This window comes from Maniola hyperantus, chromosome 17 (assembly GCF_902806685.2).
Source record: "Maniola hyperantus chromosome 17, iAphHyp1.2, whole genome shotgun sequence".
In the NCBI taxonomy this organism is placed as follows: Eukaryota; Metazoa; Arthropoda; class Insecta; order Lepidoptera; family Nymphalidae; genus Maniola; species Maniola hyperantus.
The window spans coordinates 6,376,088-6,393,086 of record NC_048552.1 but is presented as its reverse complement, the minus strand read 5'-3'; the positions used below and the strand labels follow the sequence as shown (position 1 = coordinate 6,393,086).

Below are 16,999 nucleotides of genomic sequence, written 5' to 3'. Positions count from 1 at the left end.
TATGTATTTTATGTACCTAGTTACGAATTTATGAAAATAAAATACTTTACAAAACCTTAAAACCTTTTTATTTCTAGGTATAGTGTTTTATAATTTAGTATCTTAAAGGACGTCTTGTAATATATATTTTTAAACATGTTTTAAACAAACGTTAATGGAATTATTGATATTTTTTTAAACATGTTCAAAAATATAAAATATGCTAGTAAAGTACTTTTATAAATAGCATTTAAATTAATTTAATTAAATTAGCATTAAAATTAAATAAAGCGCTCTCGCACGCCTAGCGCGCTATTAGTGCCCTCTAGATGTGAGCACACGCGTAACTTTGAAAAATAAATCTTAAGTCGCACATCTATCTCTAGTAATATAGTAGATAATCTATGGTGTGTACGTTATTGGTCTGTGGTCTTGTACCTTGGTGGTACCTTGTAAAAAATGCAAAGAAGTTATACCTTAATTAAATTAAATTTACATTACATTACATATTACATTTGTATTCAGTTGCATTGGTTTTATTAACTTAAATCCAAATAAAAGATGATTCATTTCAAGGATAATAAAAACAAATCTGCTCTGAGTACAAGATGGGCACAAATGTCGAAACAGGAACAAATCATCGAGAAAAAGAAGATGGAAATCCAAGCAAAGTTAGAGGCTCAGAAACAGGCCGCAGCCCTCGCGGCTCAGGCAAAGCTATCTAAGTATGAAATTTATTAATAATGCTTTGAGAGTTTTCTTCTTTTTCTAACTTGCTTCCGGTATATTACTTATCATAGTACGGTTTATGCTTGTTCTAATTTACATTTCACAATTTTTTTCAAGCCAGCTATCCTTTGCATGCATATGCATTTGGAGGATAGAGGCCAACATATACCTACATATACCCAACATATACCTACAGCCAACATATACCTACACTGCACTACTAAAGGCACCATAACACCTGCAAACTGGTTAGGTGCACCATGCAACTTGTGGTATTGGTGCTAATTCAATAAATTGTACACAATTTGTAAACTAAATTAAAAGGTTCAAAAGTATCTTTTTACATAGAAAATAGATAGCACTGTGTGGCTGTCCACTGTGCGTAGTAAATAATACAATAGTATTGCATGATAATGTTTTAGATATACATATGTGTATATGTTAATACAACAATGTAACATACATACTTTTATCCTTCATAGCCCTACGGCTAAAGAAGAAACAGGTTCAGCTAACATATTCTCTAATGATGGTAGTTTCATGAGTCAATATAAAGCTCTGCTCGATAAGCAAAGTAGAGAGAAACAAGAAAAAGATGCAAAAGAAAAACAAGAAACTGATGAGAGTAAAAGAATAAAAAATGAGAGTAAGCCAAAGCCTGTAGCCATTGCTAAGAAAGAAATTCATGAAGCTCTAGAAAATTATAATCACACTTCTGAGAGAAAGCCTGAAAGAGGTTCTAGGTAATAAAACAATCACTACTAAGAGTAATATAATACCATTCTACACCTAATGTGATTTTTTATTTGAATATATTTTTATTTCAGAGACAGGCATAGACGGTGGAATGACAGAGGAAGAAACCGAGGTCACAGTCCTTTGACTCCAGTCATAGAAGACAGAAAAAAGATGCATGATAATACAAATATACCATCTTTGATGCAGCTGAGTGTTAGACCCCCAGACGATGACTCTCCCCCTCCCGGAGCACATCATCAATGGAATTCTCATGATGCCTCATCTAACGATGGCTATGATTATGACCGCCAACAAGATGACTCTTATGATGACCAAGAATCTGATTCTGGGCGAATGGGTTCAGATCCTATGAGTCTAATGGGTCCCGGGCCGATGGGTCCTGGACCGATGGGTCATGGACCAATAGGTCCTGGGCCAATGGGACCTGGATTAATGGGACCTGGACCAATGGGGCCTGGGCCAATAGGACCTGGATTGATGGGACCTGGATCTATGGGCTTTGGCCCAATGGGACCTGGTCCAATGGGTCCAGGACAGATGGGACCTGGGCCGATGCCGCCCGGTCCTATGCCGCCAGGTCCTAATATGGGGCCGGGATCTGGTTCGGGTCCTAATATGGGTCCTGGCTCTATGATGGGACCTAATCCTAACATGCCACCATATAATATGGGTGGACCTCCGAATTTTCCAATGCCTCCAAATTTTATGGGACCTAATGGTCCATGTGGTGCAATGCCTCCTAACATGTGTGGTCCTGATGTTCGAGGACCTGGACCGAATGGCCCTATGCCACCATTTTTCCCTCCATTTTCTAACAATCAAATGCCTGGTCCACCAAATTCAATTTGTCCACCAAACTCAATGAACCCATCAATCAGACCAAATGGTACAAACTTTGGCCCACAGCCTCCTTTCGGGCCCAGAGGTTCCAACTTTGGGCCTAATGGCCCGCCTAATATGTGCCCACCTAACATGCCCTTCATGCCACAAGGCCAAATGCATCATAATTCTATATTATCTAACACACACTCGGAGACTAAACAATTAGATAACATACCTCCACCCGAGCCCATGAAACTACAAAACATACCACCTCCAATGCCGATGCCTCTCAACCACATCCCAAAACCAAAGGATATGAAGCCAGGAAACATACCAGCTCCACCAAACTCACAAGGTAAAGATTCACGACGCTTAGTGATTATTTTTCCTGCCTTTGTACTAGAATTGTCGTATTTATATAATCTGTTTAAAAGTACAAAGGCTTTGAGAACAAGAAATATAACACCTCAATCAAGTTCTGGGATGGTAAAAAATTTAAATACATTGTTTTTGTATTTTTCATAATAATGTGTGTTTTGTGATGAATGGATTGCTTAAAACTATACATTTCAAATATTTACCATCACAAAATTTGTACTTGCTTGTATGAAAAGCTCAATACAATTTCATTAAATAAAATTCGAGATATCTTTGTAGTATCTTCTTGTATCTGTGTAAGTTTCAAAGAACATTCTGATAGTTCATCAAATAGTTATAACATTATCATATTCATCTCTGGTGTATTGAGCTTTGTGGCCTACTTGGTATAGTTATAATCAAACTTTTTGGTCGCTATAAAGTTGACATTTAAGCTTATTACAAAAAGGACATGTGGTCACACTTAATAATGGTGCTTATTTGGTTGAACACAATCTCCAAACAAAACTAAATTCACAAGGCTAAATGATATGCTATCCTCTTTTATGCAGAACATTGTAAAAAGCATGACATCCCTACTTCCCTACTTAATATTATAAATGCGAAAGTGTGTCTGTCTGTCTGTCTGCTAGCTTTTCACGGCCCATCCGTTTAACCGATTTTGATGAAATTTGGTACAGGGATAGCTTGCATCCCGGGGAAGGACATAGACTACTTTTTATCCTGGAAAGTCATCCCATGAAATTTAAAAAACCTAAATCCACGCGGACGAAGTCGCGGGCATCATCTAGTTATTTTATAAAAGTACTAGGAGAAGGAAACAATACTAACGAAGAATTAGACAACAGAGTCATAATGGTATTTTAGATTGAACGGGTAGAACTATACGCATCCGCGTTAGCTCCCGCGCCGGCCTGCACTCAGAAAGAGCACATAATCAACAGTCCCAGTATTCCTCTGTCATCTTCCAATTTCCTTGTCAACTATATAATTGCTTATTTTATTTTATTTGGAAAACCAACAGCTTAAATTAACATATTATAATCTTAAAAATTAAATAACTAGAAGCTAATAATAGGTTCTCACAGGTAGACACAAAATTAAAATTAAAAAGAACACAGTGAAAAGCAAACTATAACTAAATATAATTACGTTATGCTAGCAAACAAATTTATTAAACTTTGGCGTACACTATTCACATTGCCATAAAATAAATCTATGCTGGATTCGTTATAAATTAGGTTAAGATTGACAGTTTATGATGACAAGATTAAAAAACCGGTCAAAATCGTCACCGTCACCGCCGCTGAGATTATCTCTCACGATCGTTGCATACGCTGGCGTATGGTGCGTTGGTTGAACCGGACCGACTTGTTAGCGACCTCAAAGTTTGGTAGTAGCTATGGCCAGGCTTGCAGCCGCGCGTGCTCGACACATTGCTGACCCGTGGTGTGCAGTTCTCTCTGCAGATGCGATGCCGCCGCCCGCGCAGCGCGTCGCCGCCGAGGTCGCGGCCAACGGCGACCACTGGGAAAACGTGCTGAAAGCTATACACTCACAAGACCAAAATTTGTGGTAATGCCACTTAAGGCCCGATCCGATTACCGAACTGAAGGAGGATACGTGCTGTATTCATTTTTATATTACATACCTACCGAATGGATAAGCATCCGTTATGGAATAGTGTTGCATTTTTGATTTAACTCTTGTATATTTTTTGTGTTAGCGATGCTTTAGAGTTGACACATACAGTCACACACAGTACACATACAATGTAGTCAAATTTTTTTGATAATGACCCAAACCCAGCTTTATGTACTTTATAATACAGGCATATGTTAAAGCCTAGTTCGAGTTGTTATCAAAAAGGACATTGCCTTTCAGCTCTCACAGTGTGCGTTGCACCATAGATAGTATTATATCTGTAAAAAATAGTGATAAAGACAGTCAAACATCTTATCCATCGTTACTATCTATACTTATCAAAGTCGCAATTATTATTTTCGCAAGAATTATTTAGCGTTATCTGAAACAATGGGTCAATTAGGCTAATTCTATAGTACAAAATCTATTAACTGAAATTTACAGGTCTAACGGTCGAAATTTATAATCAATCTAACTGTAATCTGTCAATATCTATCCTTTTCTGAGTAAGCATTATGAAAGGGATAGTAGTACATTAATTAAGACCTTTCATTTTAGTTTACAGATTGTGTATAGAATTAGCCACAATATGCAGTTAGATGTAAACGCCATACTTTCAAAAATTGCAAGCCCAGTAGCAAAATCACTCTAAAGTTGACTACCTACTACATATAACTCAATTTCTTCAGCAATAAAAATTGAATATGTAAACTTTGCAACACTGTTCCATGAATACATTTCCAGGATTAATAAACTTAAATGAAAAGCATCCTTTATTATAATCCCCTGTTGGCGTTAGATTAATTATGCCTTATGGTTCCAGGTTCCTTCATAATACCAACTCGAACGAGTACAAGGCGTATAGGAGTCTCGTAATAAAGCTACGGAATGAAGGCTCATTTGATAGGAAGCCTGAGGTGAACCCAGAAGATAAATATGAGCCGGAGTTCTCTTTGGAGGATGATGATAGCAATGATCACAGGGCTATAAAGGAGGAAAGTGAAAACAGGTAAGTTATAAATATAACTACCGTCATCATCATCAACCGATAGACGTCCACTGCTGGACATAGTGGCGTGTGGAAGTCTCTTGTAGGGACTTCCACACGCCACGGCCTAGGTGAAGACCTTTCATATGATACCCCACTTGATATAGTTATCTTACTTAGAAAATTGAAAATACTAATTATTAGTTTATGACCACAATTTAATTTTTTTTGTGTCCTAACCCTAAATTCACGGTTTTCAGATTTTTCCCCAAATGTCAGCTATAAGATCTACCTACCTGCCAAATTTCATGATTCTAGCTCAATGGGAAGTACCCTGTAGGTTTCTTGACAGACAGACGGACAGACAGACAGACAACAAAGTGATCCTATAAGGGTTCCGTTTTTCCTTTTGAGGTACGGAACCATAAAAATCACGTCAACCTGTTGCACCATTGCGACGTGATTTAAGGACAAACCAACAAACAAACAAACACACTTTCGCATTTATAATAAGGGTGCTGATTTGCTATAATAATATAACATCAATTTCGCCTTCCAAGTTTCAGCATGCAAGAATCATACTACAACCAGTACCACAACAGTATGATGAAACGTGAGCAGGCCAGCTCGCAGAGTGACGAGGAGCCTGACAGCCGCAGAGAGAGACGCAAGAGGAAGAAGTCGCGCTGGGGAGACGACCCGCCCGTCGATATGAAGCCGCCTGGTGTTGTTGCTCCCATGCCTAACATGCCCAACACCTTCCCAGGTACAGTACGCGCTACAAAATAATGTACATCGACCTTTAGAATGATATTTCGGCTTTGTAGAGGTTGTCTCTGTCACTTATACCTATGTGACATAAGCTAGTTATCTTTATAATCTTAATATCCTAATAATATTATAAATGTGAAAGTGTGGATGTTTGGATGGTTGGATGTTTGTTACCCAATCATGCAAAAACTACTGGACGGATTTGGCTGAAATTTGGAATGGATATAGTTAAAGACCTGGAGAGTGACATAGGCTACTTTTATCCCGGAAAATTAAAGAGTTCCCACGGGATTTTTTATAAACCTAAATCCACGCGGACGAAGTCGCGGGCATCAGCTAGTAGTAAAAATATATTGGACAAAATTTAAGTGAAGCAATTTGCCCCATTATTTCAGGAGCAAAACTGTCAAAAATAGATGAAGATGGCTTGAAACTTACCAACATAAATCGTAATAACCACGCACTGATGCAGTACGCTATGACGAACTATGGCACCACAAACCTAAACCCTGAGGATTGGAAGAAGTGCGAGGATAACTTCAAACTCAATCTATTGTATCAGGTTTGTCTTTGGAAATATACTGGGTTTTGTTCTAATTAGTAATAATAGTCAGCATCATCAACTCATTACCGGCTCACTACAGAGCATGGGTATCCTCTCAGAATGAGAAGGATTTTGGCCATAGTCTATCACCCTGGCCAAGTGCGGATTTGCAGACTACACACGTTTTAAGAACATTATGGAGAATTCTCAGGCATGCAGGTTTCCTCACAATGTTTTCCTTCACCGTTAGAGCAAGTGATATTCAATTACGTAATAATAGTAGTGTGTTATATCTTAGATCAATTGAATGAGTGAATGAATGAATTGAGTGAGTTATTGATCATATATTGGTTACAAATAACTTTCATGGAATCCTGGCCCCTAAACTAGCAGAGCCCGTGTCTTAGGGGCAAGTGCCATTAGTGCAATAATGTACTGTACAAGATATGATGGCGGTCGTGAAACCCCACATGGGCTTTAAAAGTTTTGTAAACAAGGCATTGATGGAAAATGTATTTTTGCTTATTTTTTTGATTCTGCTATAAAAACTATGAGAATAAACTTAAACATAATATTTCTAATGAATTTAGTACTGCATATCTTGCACTTAAATTGCTATAAAAATCGAAGGGGAAAAATAATGCTTTTTAATTTTGTTGACGCCCGATGATTATGAAATTAGCTTCTCTAGCTGTATAACGGCATTCCGAACCAGTGGTAAATTAAAACTACCTGACTATTCATAAGTACTTGTAAAAAGTTTACATGAATAAAAAAACATTCTATTCTATTCTATTCTATGACATCTCCATTACAGGACATGTTAAAGAAAAGACAAGAAGTAGAGCGATTGGCGTATGCTGGGAAACATAAGTATGAATATGACAGTGACGAGGATACTGCCGAGGGAACTTGGGAACATAAGTATGACGTTTGTATTTATTCATACTATCCATACTAATATTATATACTCCATACTAATATTATAAATGCGAAAGTGTGTCTGTCTGTCCGTCTGTCTGTCTGTCTACTAGCTTTTCACGGCCCATCCGTTAACCCATTTTGACGAAATTTGGTACAGAGATAGCCTGCATCCCGAGAAAGGACATAGGCTACTTTTGATTCCGGAACATCAAAGAGTTCCCACAGAATTTTTTAAAACGTAAATCCGCGGGCATCATCTAGTTGTAAATAAGTAATTTGTTATATTAAAACCTATTTAAAATTTGTTCGATAAAATATATTTATTTTTAGGCAATTATTAGTTTTTAGGCAAACGCGTCCCATCTTAGGCCACATCATCACTTCCCATCAGGTGTGATCGTGGTCAAGCGTGCGCCTATAATGAATAAAAAAAAAATATACGAAGAAAGTGTATTTATTTGTTAGATTGCGTTCGAAGGAAATGAACGCAACGGAACGATGGGCGACGGAGTTGACGAAACAAGCGGCCGGCAAACATCACATCGGAGACTTTCTGCCGCCCGAGGAGCTCAAAAAGTGAGTGGTAAACTTGATATAGTGCGGAAATTTTGAGAAAGGACTCTCATATATTTGCTCTATGCGTCAACTGTTTTGTCAAAAGTAAACAAATACCTGTAGAAGCCCTATTGTGACTCTTAGTGTCACAACACACACTAAGACACACAATGCCGAAAATACGCGACCGAAGTTCCGTGGCAGATTTTAATAGAGAAATAACGTTGGCTATAACGAGACGTAATTTCGGTTTAGTGTGTCATCCATTAATAAAATACATTGCAGGCGTTGCACTCCGAACTTCAGTCGCGTATTTTCGGTATAGTGTGTTTAAACACTTACTGTTAAAGCGAGATAGTTATATGCATCATTCGTGCATATAACTGCATTCGTACGAACGGTACGTGTGTGCATACATCATAATTTTTGTTACTGGTTGCTATTATAGTTACATTGATTTATTTTATGGTATGTACTTGTCTTTTTAAAGATTCATGGAGAAGTATTCGGCGTTCAAAAGCGGCAAAGAGCCGGATCTGAGCGACTACAAGGAGTATAAACTGAAGGAGGATAACGTTGGTAAGATATATATTCGTCAATGATTTTTTAATTAGACCTACATGATATCTGTCCCGGCTGTACTCACGTGTTTAGTCGACGTTAGCCCGATTAGTTTCGAACCCATCCGGGGTCTTTTTTCAAGGCAGTCCGTTCGCGCACGCGCCGCGGTTTATAGTCAAAACCGCGGTGACTCGCGGTGGTGGTTATAAGAGGAATGTGCAACATCCATACAAACTGAGCAGAGTTTTAGGATGTCAAGCGTAAAATTGTATAATTATTATTTGGCTGAATAAAGAATAAAAAAAAATATCACTTGCTTTAACGGTGTAGGAAAACGGGAGGAAACCTGCGTGCCTGAGAGTCATCCATAACGTTCCCAAAGGTGTGTGAAGTCTGCCAATCCGCACTTGACCAGCGTGGTAGACTATGGCCAAAACCCGAGACGAGACCCGTGCTCTGTAGTGAGCCGGTGATGGGTTGATCATGATGATGATGATGATTCCTGTTATTGAGATTTTAACTGTCTGCAGGATTCAAGATGCTGCAGAAGCTCGGGTGGAACGAAGGCCAAGGTCTAGGAGCCGAGGGCACCGGCATTGTGGACCCTATAAATAAGTGAGAAATTTTGGTTATTTATTACTCCTTAATGTAGAAATAGCAATGGGCATTGCACATGGAACTGTGGAACCAACTCCCATCGGCGGTGTTCCCACTAGATTATAACATGGGGTTATTCAAGGGGCGGACCAACAAATTCCTAAAAGGCCGGCAACGCATCGGCGGCTCCTCTGGTGCTGCAAATGTTCATGGGCGGCGGTAATCACTTAACATCAGGTGACCCGCCTGCTCCCTTGCTCGCTATATCTATTAAAAAAAAAAAAAAAAAAAAAAACAGTTCGAAAAACTGTGGATGTTAGGGTCCCAGTGCTAGAATGGCGACCTCGAACCGAAAAGCGCTGCGTTGGAAGTCCTCCCGGTGGACTCACGACATCAAATGGGTTGCAGAGAGCCGCTGGACTCGTGCGGAGCAAGACTCGAAGTCCCTACAAAAGATCTATGTCCAGCAGTGAACGTCTATAGATTGATAATGATGATGATGATGACTCTATAATACTAAACATTCAACACATTTTTTTTTTAAATATGCTCTTTGTTGTTTAAGGTCCTGTCCGTATCTATAGACGAATTAAATAGCATCATAATGTTCGCCCTTCAGTCATTGATTATTATTTATTCACGTACCAATAAATCAAAACTAAAACAAATTAATAAAGAAAATACTTGCAAAAAGGGCAACATTATCTCTACTGGACTTAAAATTGTCTACAATTTTTTTTATTCTCTGGAAATATGAACCCCTAAAAATGCGTAAAAATTAGCAACAGTTTAATAAGAATTTGCATAATAACATCAGCTGTATTGGTAATTTGTACACTTAACTAAGTTTTTAGGTTTTATGTTAACTTCTCATAGGGCGAATCAACCTATGTCGAATTTGGGTTTGGGCGCATCGACATCGGACCGCGTGTCTGCGGATGACGACGAATTCGATGCCTACCGCAAACGCATGATGCTCGCCTATCGCTTCAGACCCAACCCGCTGGTGAGTACAGAGCTTTCCATCTCTATTATATCTCTATTAGTATAAAACGACCTCCCTGGCGCAGTGGTGAGCGCTGTGGTCTTAATAGTGGGAGGTCCCGGGTTAGATTCCTGGCAGGGGTTTGGAATTTTATAATTTCAAAAATTTCTGGTCTGGTCTGGTGGGAGGCTTCGGCCGTGGCTAGTTAGCACCCTACCGGCAAAGCCGTGCCGCCAAGCGATTTAGCGTTCCGGTACGATGCCGTGTAGAAACCAAAGGGGTATGGGTTTAATAAAAACTGCCACACCCCTTCCAGGTTAGCCCACTATCATCTTAGACTGCATCATCACTTAAAACCAGGTGAGATTGCAGTCAAGGGCTAACTTGTATTTGAATAAAAATAAAATAAAATAAAAACACGGTCACTTCCTGCCGTCTGTCCCGTTTTTAAAACGTTTTTTACTACTATGCAACGGATTTTAATGCGATTTTCATCACTAGATAGAGTGATTCATGAAGGAGGTTTACACATATTATAGTGTGATATTGTTGTGTGCTAATTTGTAATATGACGATACCTGTTCAATTTGTCGGAAGAGATCAAGCCGACAGAGCTTTCTTCGAAAATGCTGTCTTATTCTTTTGAAATAATATAACAAAATAACCACACGGACACCACATTAGTACAGTACGCGGCAGAAAGTAATGCACATCGACCGTAGAAGGAGATAGCTGATTTGTAGAGCATTGTCTCTGTCGTTGAGACCGACAGAACGTCATATAGGTATGAGTGACAGAGACAACGCTCTACGAAGTCGAAATGTCACTCTAAAGGCCGATGTACGTTACTTTCTGTCGCGTACTGTATTTAGATTGCACCCGTGCGAAGCGGCGCCGGGACGGGTCGCTAGTATGATAAATAATAACGTCCTCCCGACTGAGTTTCAGCCTCAGCGGCCAATCTCCACATGTTAGTTATCTGCGCGAGGTGCACATAAGTGTGCACTATAATAAAACACAGGTGAACTCTATTCCCTCACTCTCAGCTCAACGGGACGAAAATCTGACACGACTGGAGAGAGACAAGGCGCAGGACCGATGGCGTTACGTGCTCCCCACGTAAAGCCGCACATGAGGCACGGGGGTGAAACACCACCAACTTTCTAAAATTGAACTAGTAGTAGGTAGTACTGAGGCACCGGCGTACGTTCTTTAGAGTTCCCGCAGCCTCTCAATATATTATGCTGAGAAGGGCCGCCGAGCGGGTTTTAGTGGGTACAAATCCCACATAAGTATCTTAAGAAGATTTCTCCCTCGAAAAGAAAAGATAGTACTGAGAATTTCTTAACAAAAAACCCCAATGCCTAATTATTATTTTTCGTCCGGGGAATCGAATCCAGTACCTCATAATCCGCAGGTTAACATGCTAACTGCTAGACCAACTAGGCATTTATAAGACATATACTTCACGTTATACTATATGTAATATTATATGTTTTTGTTTGTTTCAGAACAATCCCCGTCGGCCGTATTATTAAGATTATTGTTTAAAAGTTTTACGAGTACTTTGGGAATTTCCAAAGAATAATGCCCCTTCCAATAGTTAGAATTCATTTTGGAATCTTTATATAAAATAAGTATAGCTACTAAAATATAATATAGACGTTAATAAAGTACTATTATGGAAATGTTTTTTCGTCTATCAAACTTGCACAATATTGGTCTCACCACAACAACTTCAGATGCTGTTCTGACGTTAAAAACGTTCGTTGACAAAGGAGAACAAAAATTTACAGTAGCTGGCAAGAAATATTGTACATCGACCTTTAGAATGACATTTCGGCATTGTAGAGCGTTGTCGCTGTCACTCATACCTATGTGACGTTTTGTCGGTCTCAACGACAGATACAACGCTCTACAAAACCTCTATCTCTTTCTGAAGGTCGATGTACAATATTTCCTGCCGGGTGCTGTAAAGTTTTTGTGGTAAGACAGTGGCGTCGATTCTGATGTTTTTCTCGAAACTAAATTTAGAGTATATCTGCATGTTTTTCTTGTTAACATTGCTAAAAAAGGATAGAAAATTAATTTTAAATTTAAAGACTCAAAATTTTTAGTGAACTCTACTTAATAGGCTCACAACTTGCACCCAAAGTCACGAGGTTTGACAGTTCTAAATTAAATTAGGTTTTTCTTACTGTCCTTTTCTTATTATATTGGTAAGAAAAAGATGCGAATACTTTAAAATTTAATTCCGCTCAGAATCGGTACCAATAAATGTTTAAATTTTCACACATTTTTGTCTGTTTAAAATTTCTGTCTATTTTTACGTAGAAACTTTTTATTCCGAAATTATTAAGTACTTATATTATTATTTACCTATTAGGAGATGAATTCTTTCTTTTTTATGAAATTGCTGTTTATCTCTATTAGGTTAAAACGCACTTTTTTATGTAGATAGTTAGGTTGCTTTTTAAATTAAAAATTAATAGGTATGATGCGTACAAAATGAGAACTCATTCGCCATTTTAACTTTATGTGTCAACTGTCGTGTCAAAAGTAAATTATTTATTTGAGGTTACTTATTTTAAAGGTGAACCGTACTTTTGACATGACAGTTGACCCAGAGAGTTAAAATGGCGAGTGAATTCTTATTTTGTGCAGACTCTACCTATAACTTCTCTAAAACATTTTACTTATTTTAATTTAAATATCACAAATTAATTAGTGGTCATAGATTATAGTATTCTTTTTCTTTCTTAAAAAAAATAGATATTTACCTAGATATAAGATGCTCCCAAGTTATTATGTATCCAAATAGAGTGGTCATGCACGGTCTGCTTGAAGCAGTCACGAGCCATGACTGACTGCTTCAAATGATACGGCACCAATATTTTATATATTAGAGCCTCAATAGCTCAACCGGTAAAGGAGTGGACTGAAAACCGAAAAGTCGACGGTTCAAACCCCGCCCGTTGCACTAATTTCGTACCTACTCCTAGCACAAGCCTGACGCTTAGTTGGAGAGGAAAGGGGAATATGTCATTTAACATGGCTAATATTCTTTTAAAATAAAATCGGGATTAGGCAAATGATTCGAGTTCGCCCAAACTTAAAGGTGCTGATAAACTTGAGCATTCACTTGTAAATTCACACAAAAATACGAGAACATTTTAGCGAGCATTCTATCGAGCGTTCTGGCGAGCATTCTAGCGAGCACACGCGACCGTCAAGTCTGACATTTTCTTGAAGAATAGACGAGCATTCGCTAGAATAGGTACTCAAAATGTTCGTAGCAATATTTGGCTCTATGCTTGGCTCGGCTCGTTGTTCAGTTCGACAAAAATAAAAACGGCGAATGCTCGATGTTCTGTTACAAGTAAATTATCAAGTTTATCAGCACCTTTACGATAGTTGGGCATTAGTGCGAATGTGCGGAACGATGCGATTGCCGCCGGCCACACAATTGCGATATCACGAATCATTTGCCGAATTCCGATAGTGGAGCCATACCAAAACTGCAACTGCATAGCGAACTACAAATAAGGATTTTCCTTTCACTGTCATGCACGAGACCTCTTGAGCAGCAGCGACCGCTCCGAGCTGTCCTATGTATCATTGTTCAGCGCTCAACTGCTTGCGTTTTCCGTGTATGACTGCTCTGTAGAGTAACAATTATTCTTCCTTTCTGTATTAGGTATAGTATAAGATGAAAAGCTTGTACAGTTACTCATATTGTTAAATTTTGAAATAAAAGATTTAAAATTCTAAATTGTTTTTATTTTGTCACAAATTCCATATTTATTTACACGTAAAAAGAGGTTAACTGAACAAACCAATGCGCGGCCGGTTAGACTCCTTCGCCCTCGTACCACCGCAGAGATCAAAAATCGCCTACTGCTTGGGTACAACAATACAATTACATACACAGACTGATTATTATATAATGCTGTATTATTTATCCATTACTAGATGATGCCCGCGACTTCGTCCGCGTGGATTCGTGTTTTTTGTAATCTCGTGGGAACTCTTCAATTTCCGGGATAAAAAGTAGCCCATGTCCTTCCCCGGGATAAAAGCTAACTTTGTACCAAATTTCGTCAAAATCGGTTGTACAGTTGGGCCGTGAAAGGCTAGCAGACAGACAGACACACTTTCACATTAATCGGAGGTCAGGGGTTTGATCTCGGGCACGAAATCACGAAAGATTAGGTACAGTATTTGATAGTAGGTAGGTAATATTTATTGAACCCGAGAACTTAAAAAAACCGGCCAAGTGCGTGGCGGGCCACGCGCAGTGTAGGGTCCCGTAGTCACAATTATTTTAACCTCGAAAAACAGATATGACTCCTTAACCTGTGAACCCTACTTAGCCATGATAGTTTTCCTTTAAAATTGATTATTTTATATACTACTGCTGTGCATTTTTTAACGTTCATATATACTACCATTTGGCTGATAGGTAAAGGGGGGGAGGGGGGTGTAGACTTGACTCTAATAAAAATTAACACTTTAAAACATCATATTTTACAAACGGGGAGTAAGGGAAGAGCGGTAACTAACATCTGAACCGATCCAAACGTCAACCTCACCTGCACGCGCCGTATGGCGGCGGCAACCGTCGGGCTGCCGTGGTGCTCCCTGCTAGACAACGAACGAGGCTCTGGCGACCGAGCAGTGGCGGGATAACCACACACTCAGCTGGGCAACCGGCTGAATGAGGCTACAGCGAGCCTTGGGGTCAAAATAACCCCAAAAAGGACTGGAGTGGAAGAGAAGAGAGTTGGAGGAGTAAACCATGGATAAAGCGGATCCCAAAGAGAAACTACCCCAGGAGGGTACCAGCGCCGATAGTGGTACTGGAGAATCCCTCACTGAAGCTCTGAATATGTCTTCGATATCGAATATAATCAGAGCTTCAGGCCGCCCTTCGTATTCTGGGGAGGGCAAAGGTTCGCCAAACATGCAAACAGAAAGCACACAATCACACACACACATATCCACATCAGAAACAGCAGCCTCATACAATCAGGATGCGACTGCTGCATCTGTTTACGGTCACCTAGATGCTGCAGTTGAAGACGGTACACAAACCATGATAGATGACCCCCGCAGACGCACAGTAAAAACTGGAGAGACAGTAGAAGTATCAACAAATCCTTTTGCACGAGGAGGGGTAGTCCAGAGATCACCACCAACTAAGAGCATGGACCAAAACATTGACGTAACAACAAACACACAGGTAGGAGTAGCAGGGAGTCAACACGTCCCCTTAGCCTCAGACTCAGAAAAAACAGTGCGGCTAACAAAACTCCACGAGAGAAGAGGCTCACTTGGCTCGGCGGAAAGCTTATTTACAGCTTTTAAAACCAAAACAGGAGTCGCAGGGAAAAGAATGAGGAATGAAGAAGAAGACGGGGAAAACATACAGGCAGAAATAATGAATGCAATTGCAAGACTCACAAAAATAACAGTAGGCCTAGTTAAAATTGTAAGCGAAAACGCAAACACCAAGATGGAAATAAAAAACGGTGTCAGAGACCTGAAAGGAAATATAGAACACTTAAATAAGATGACAAAGGACTGGGAGAACTTCCCCCGTAAAGCTTCCAAAACAAGAGCGATATCCAAACTCACCAAAGAAATCGGAACACAAACGGTGGAGGATGACAAAGAAATCCAAAGCAACGAAGAGAACAAAAACTGTGTTACAAAAGAAACTGGAACACAAACTGAAGACAATAAAAGTGAAAATCTAGACCATATGGAAGATAAAAGGGAAAGATCAATCATTACTCATAATACCCAGCAAAAGATCCAGAATTGTAATAACTTAGAAAGACTAGTGGAGTTAATTGATATAGAATGGCCAGAAGAATCTTTTAGTATGGTGAAGGTTGAAAAAAGGAGTCTATTGACTTTGGATAAAGACTGGGATATTGTGGTAGTTGCAAAGCCCGGCCGCATAGAGAAAGATCAAGCGAAGGGCATCAGGAAAATGCTAAAAAAGTCTTACCCGGAAGCTATGGAGTTACTAGAAAATAGCGATACAACCACGGTAGAATATACAGTGCGAACCAGCAAAAGCTCAAAAAAAGGAATTGCGGAAGGGGAGAGGTGGATTTATGTTATTCCGCGTACAGAAAACTCGGAGGAGCCAAAACCTGTGGAAACATTATACAAACAAATCCAAGAACTCAGTAAGGTTCTCAAAGAGCATAGAAGAAACAGGAAGTTAGCTATAGTTGCTGAAAAAGGAGTCAACAAAGAGCACCTGCGTAAGATTTTAGAAACACTCCTAAAAGGCTTCGGATTCGAAATAAAACTTCTTTTGGAAAAAGGTCTAACCCAAACAGTAGACAGGAAAAATAGGAGGGAGGAACACACAGAAACCCTATTGGTGAAAGGAAAGGGCTCGTATGCCGACACTCTTAAGAAAATGAAAGCTAATGTCTCAATGGCCGACCTGAAACAGCTAGGAGTCAAGGTTAAAACTGTCAGAAAGACTGATAATGGAAAAGTGCTAATGAAAGTGACAGGAGACGCAGAGGCACTAAAAAACAAACTTTCAAGCGTTGTAGAATGCACAGAAATTGGACTGGGGAAAGAAGTGATATTTCATATCACAGGAATGGAAGAGGATGTATCGGCCGAGGACTTGAAAGTAGCAATAGAGTCAGAATTGAAAATACCGGTGAAGGTCAAATCCATACGACCCACTCAGTACGGAAGCAAATCAGCCACAATTGCGATAAGCCCACAG

General features: G+C 39.4%; 1 protein-coding gene across 3 annotated transcripts; it reads left to right on the top strand.

Annotated features, from left to right (window-relative positions):
* Positions 1-396: 396 nt before the first annotated feature.
* Positions 397-14,002, top strand: LOC117989941 (SURP and G-patch domain-containing protein 1-like). Of its 3 annotated transcripts, none has more exons than XM_069504276.1 (13): positions 397-704; positions 1,191-1,451; positions 1,536-2,644; positions 4,125-4,242; positions 5,135-5,320; positions 5,866-6,065; positions 6,466-6,632; positions 7,432-7,538; positions 8,004-8,114; positions 8,584-8,672; positions 9,185-9,269; positions 10,128-10,257; positions 11,748-14,002. In XM_069504276.1, the coding sequence occupies exons 1-13, from the start codon at positions 541-543 to the stop codon at positions 11,772-11,774; spliced, it is 2,754 nt and encodes a 917-aa protein (XP_069360377.1). In that variant the 5' UTR covers positions 397-540; the 3' UTR covers positions 11,775-14,002. The 3 variants fall into 3 exon arrangements, with proteins under 3 accessions (XP_069360377.1, XP_034833231.1, XP_069360378.1); XM_034977340.2 differs by having other exon boundaries at positions 5,860-6,065; XM_069504277.1 differs by lacking the exon at positions 11,748-14,002 and having other exon boundaries at positions 5,860-6,065; positions 10,106-10,231.
* Positions 14,003-16,999: the final 2,997 nt, after the last annotated feature.

What these genes read in the sequence shown, in the direction of transcription:
- LOC117989941 (XM_034977340.2), top strand. Translation starts at nt 541, where the DNA reads ATGATTCATTTCAAGGATAATAAAAACAAATCTGCTCTGAGTACAAGA. An exon ending in AAGCCTGAAAGAGGTTCTAG is followed by an intron (nt 1,452 to 1,535) that starts GTAATAAAACAA and finishes TTTTTATTTCAG; the next exon opens with AGACAGGCATAGACGGTGGA. An exon ending in AACTCAATCTATTGTATCAG is followed by an intron (nt 6,633 to 7,431) that starts GTTTGTCTTTGG and finishes TCTCCATTACAG; the next exon opens with GACATGTTAAAGAAAAGACA.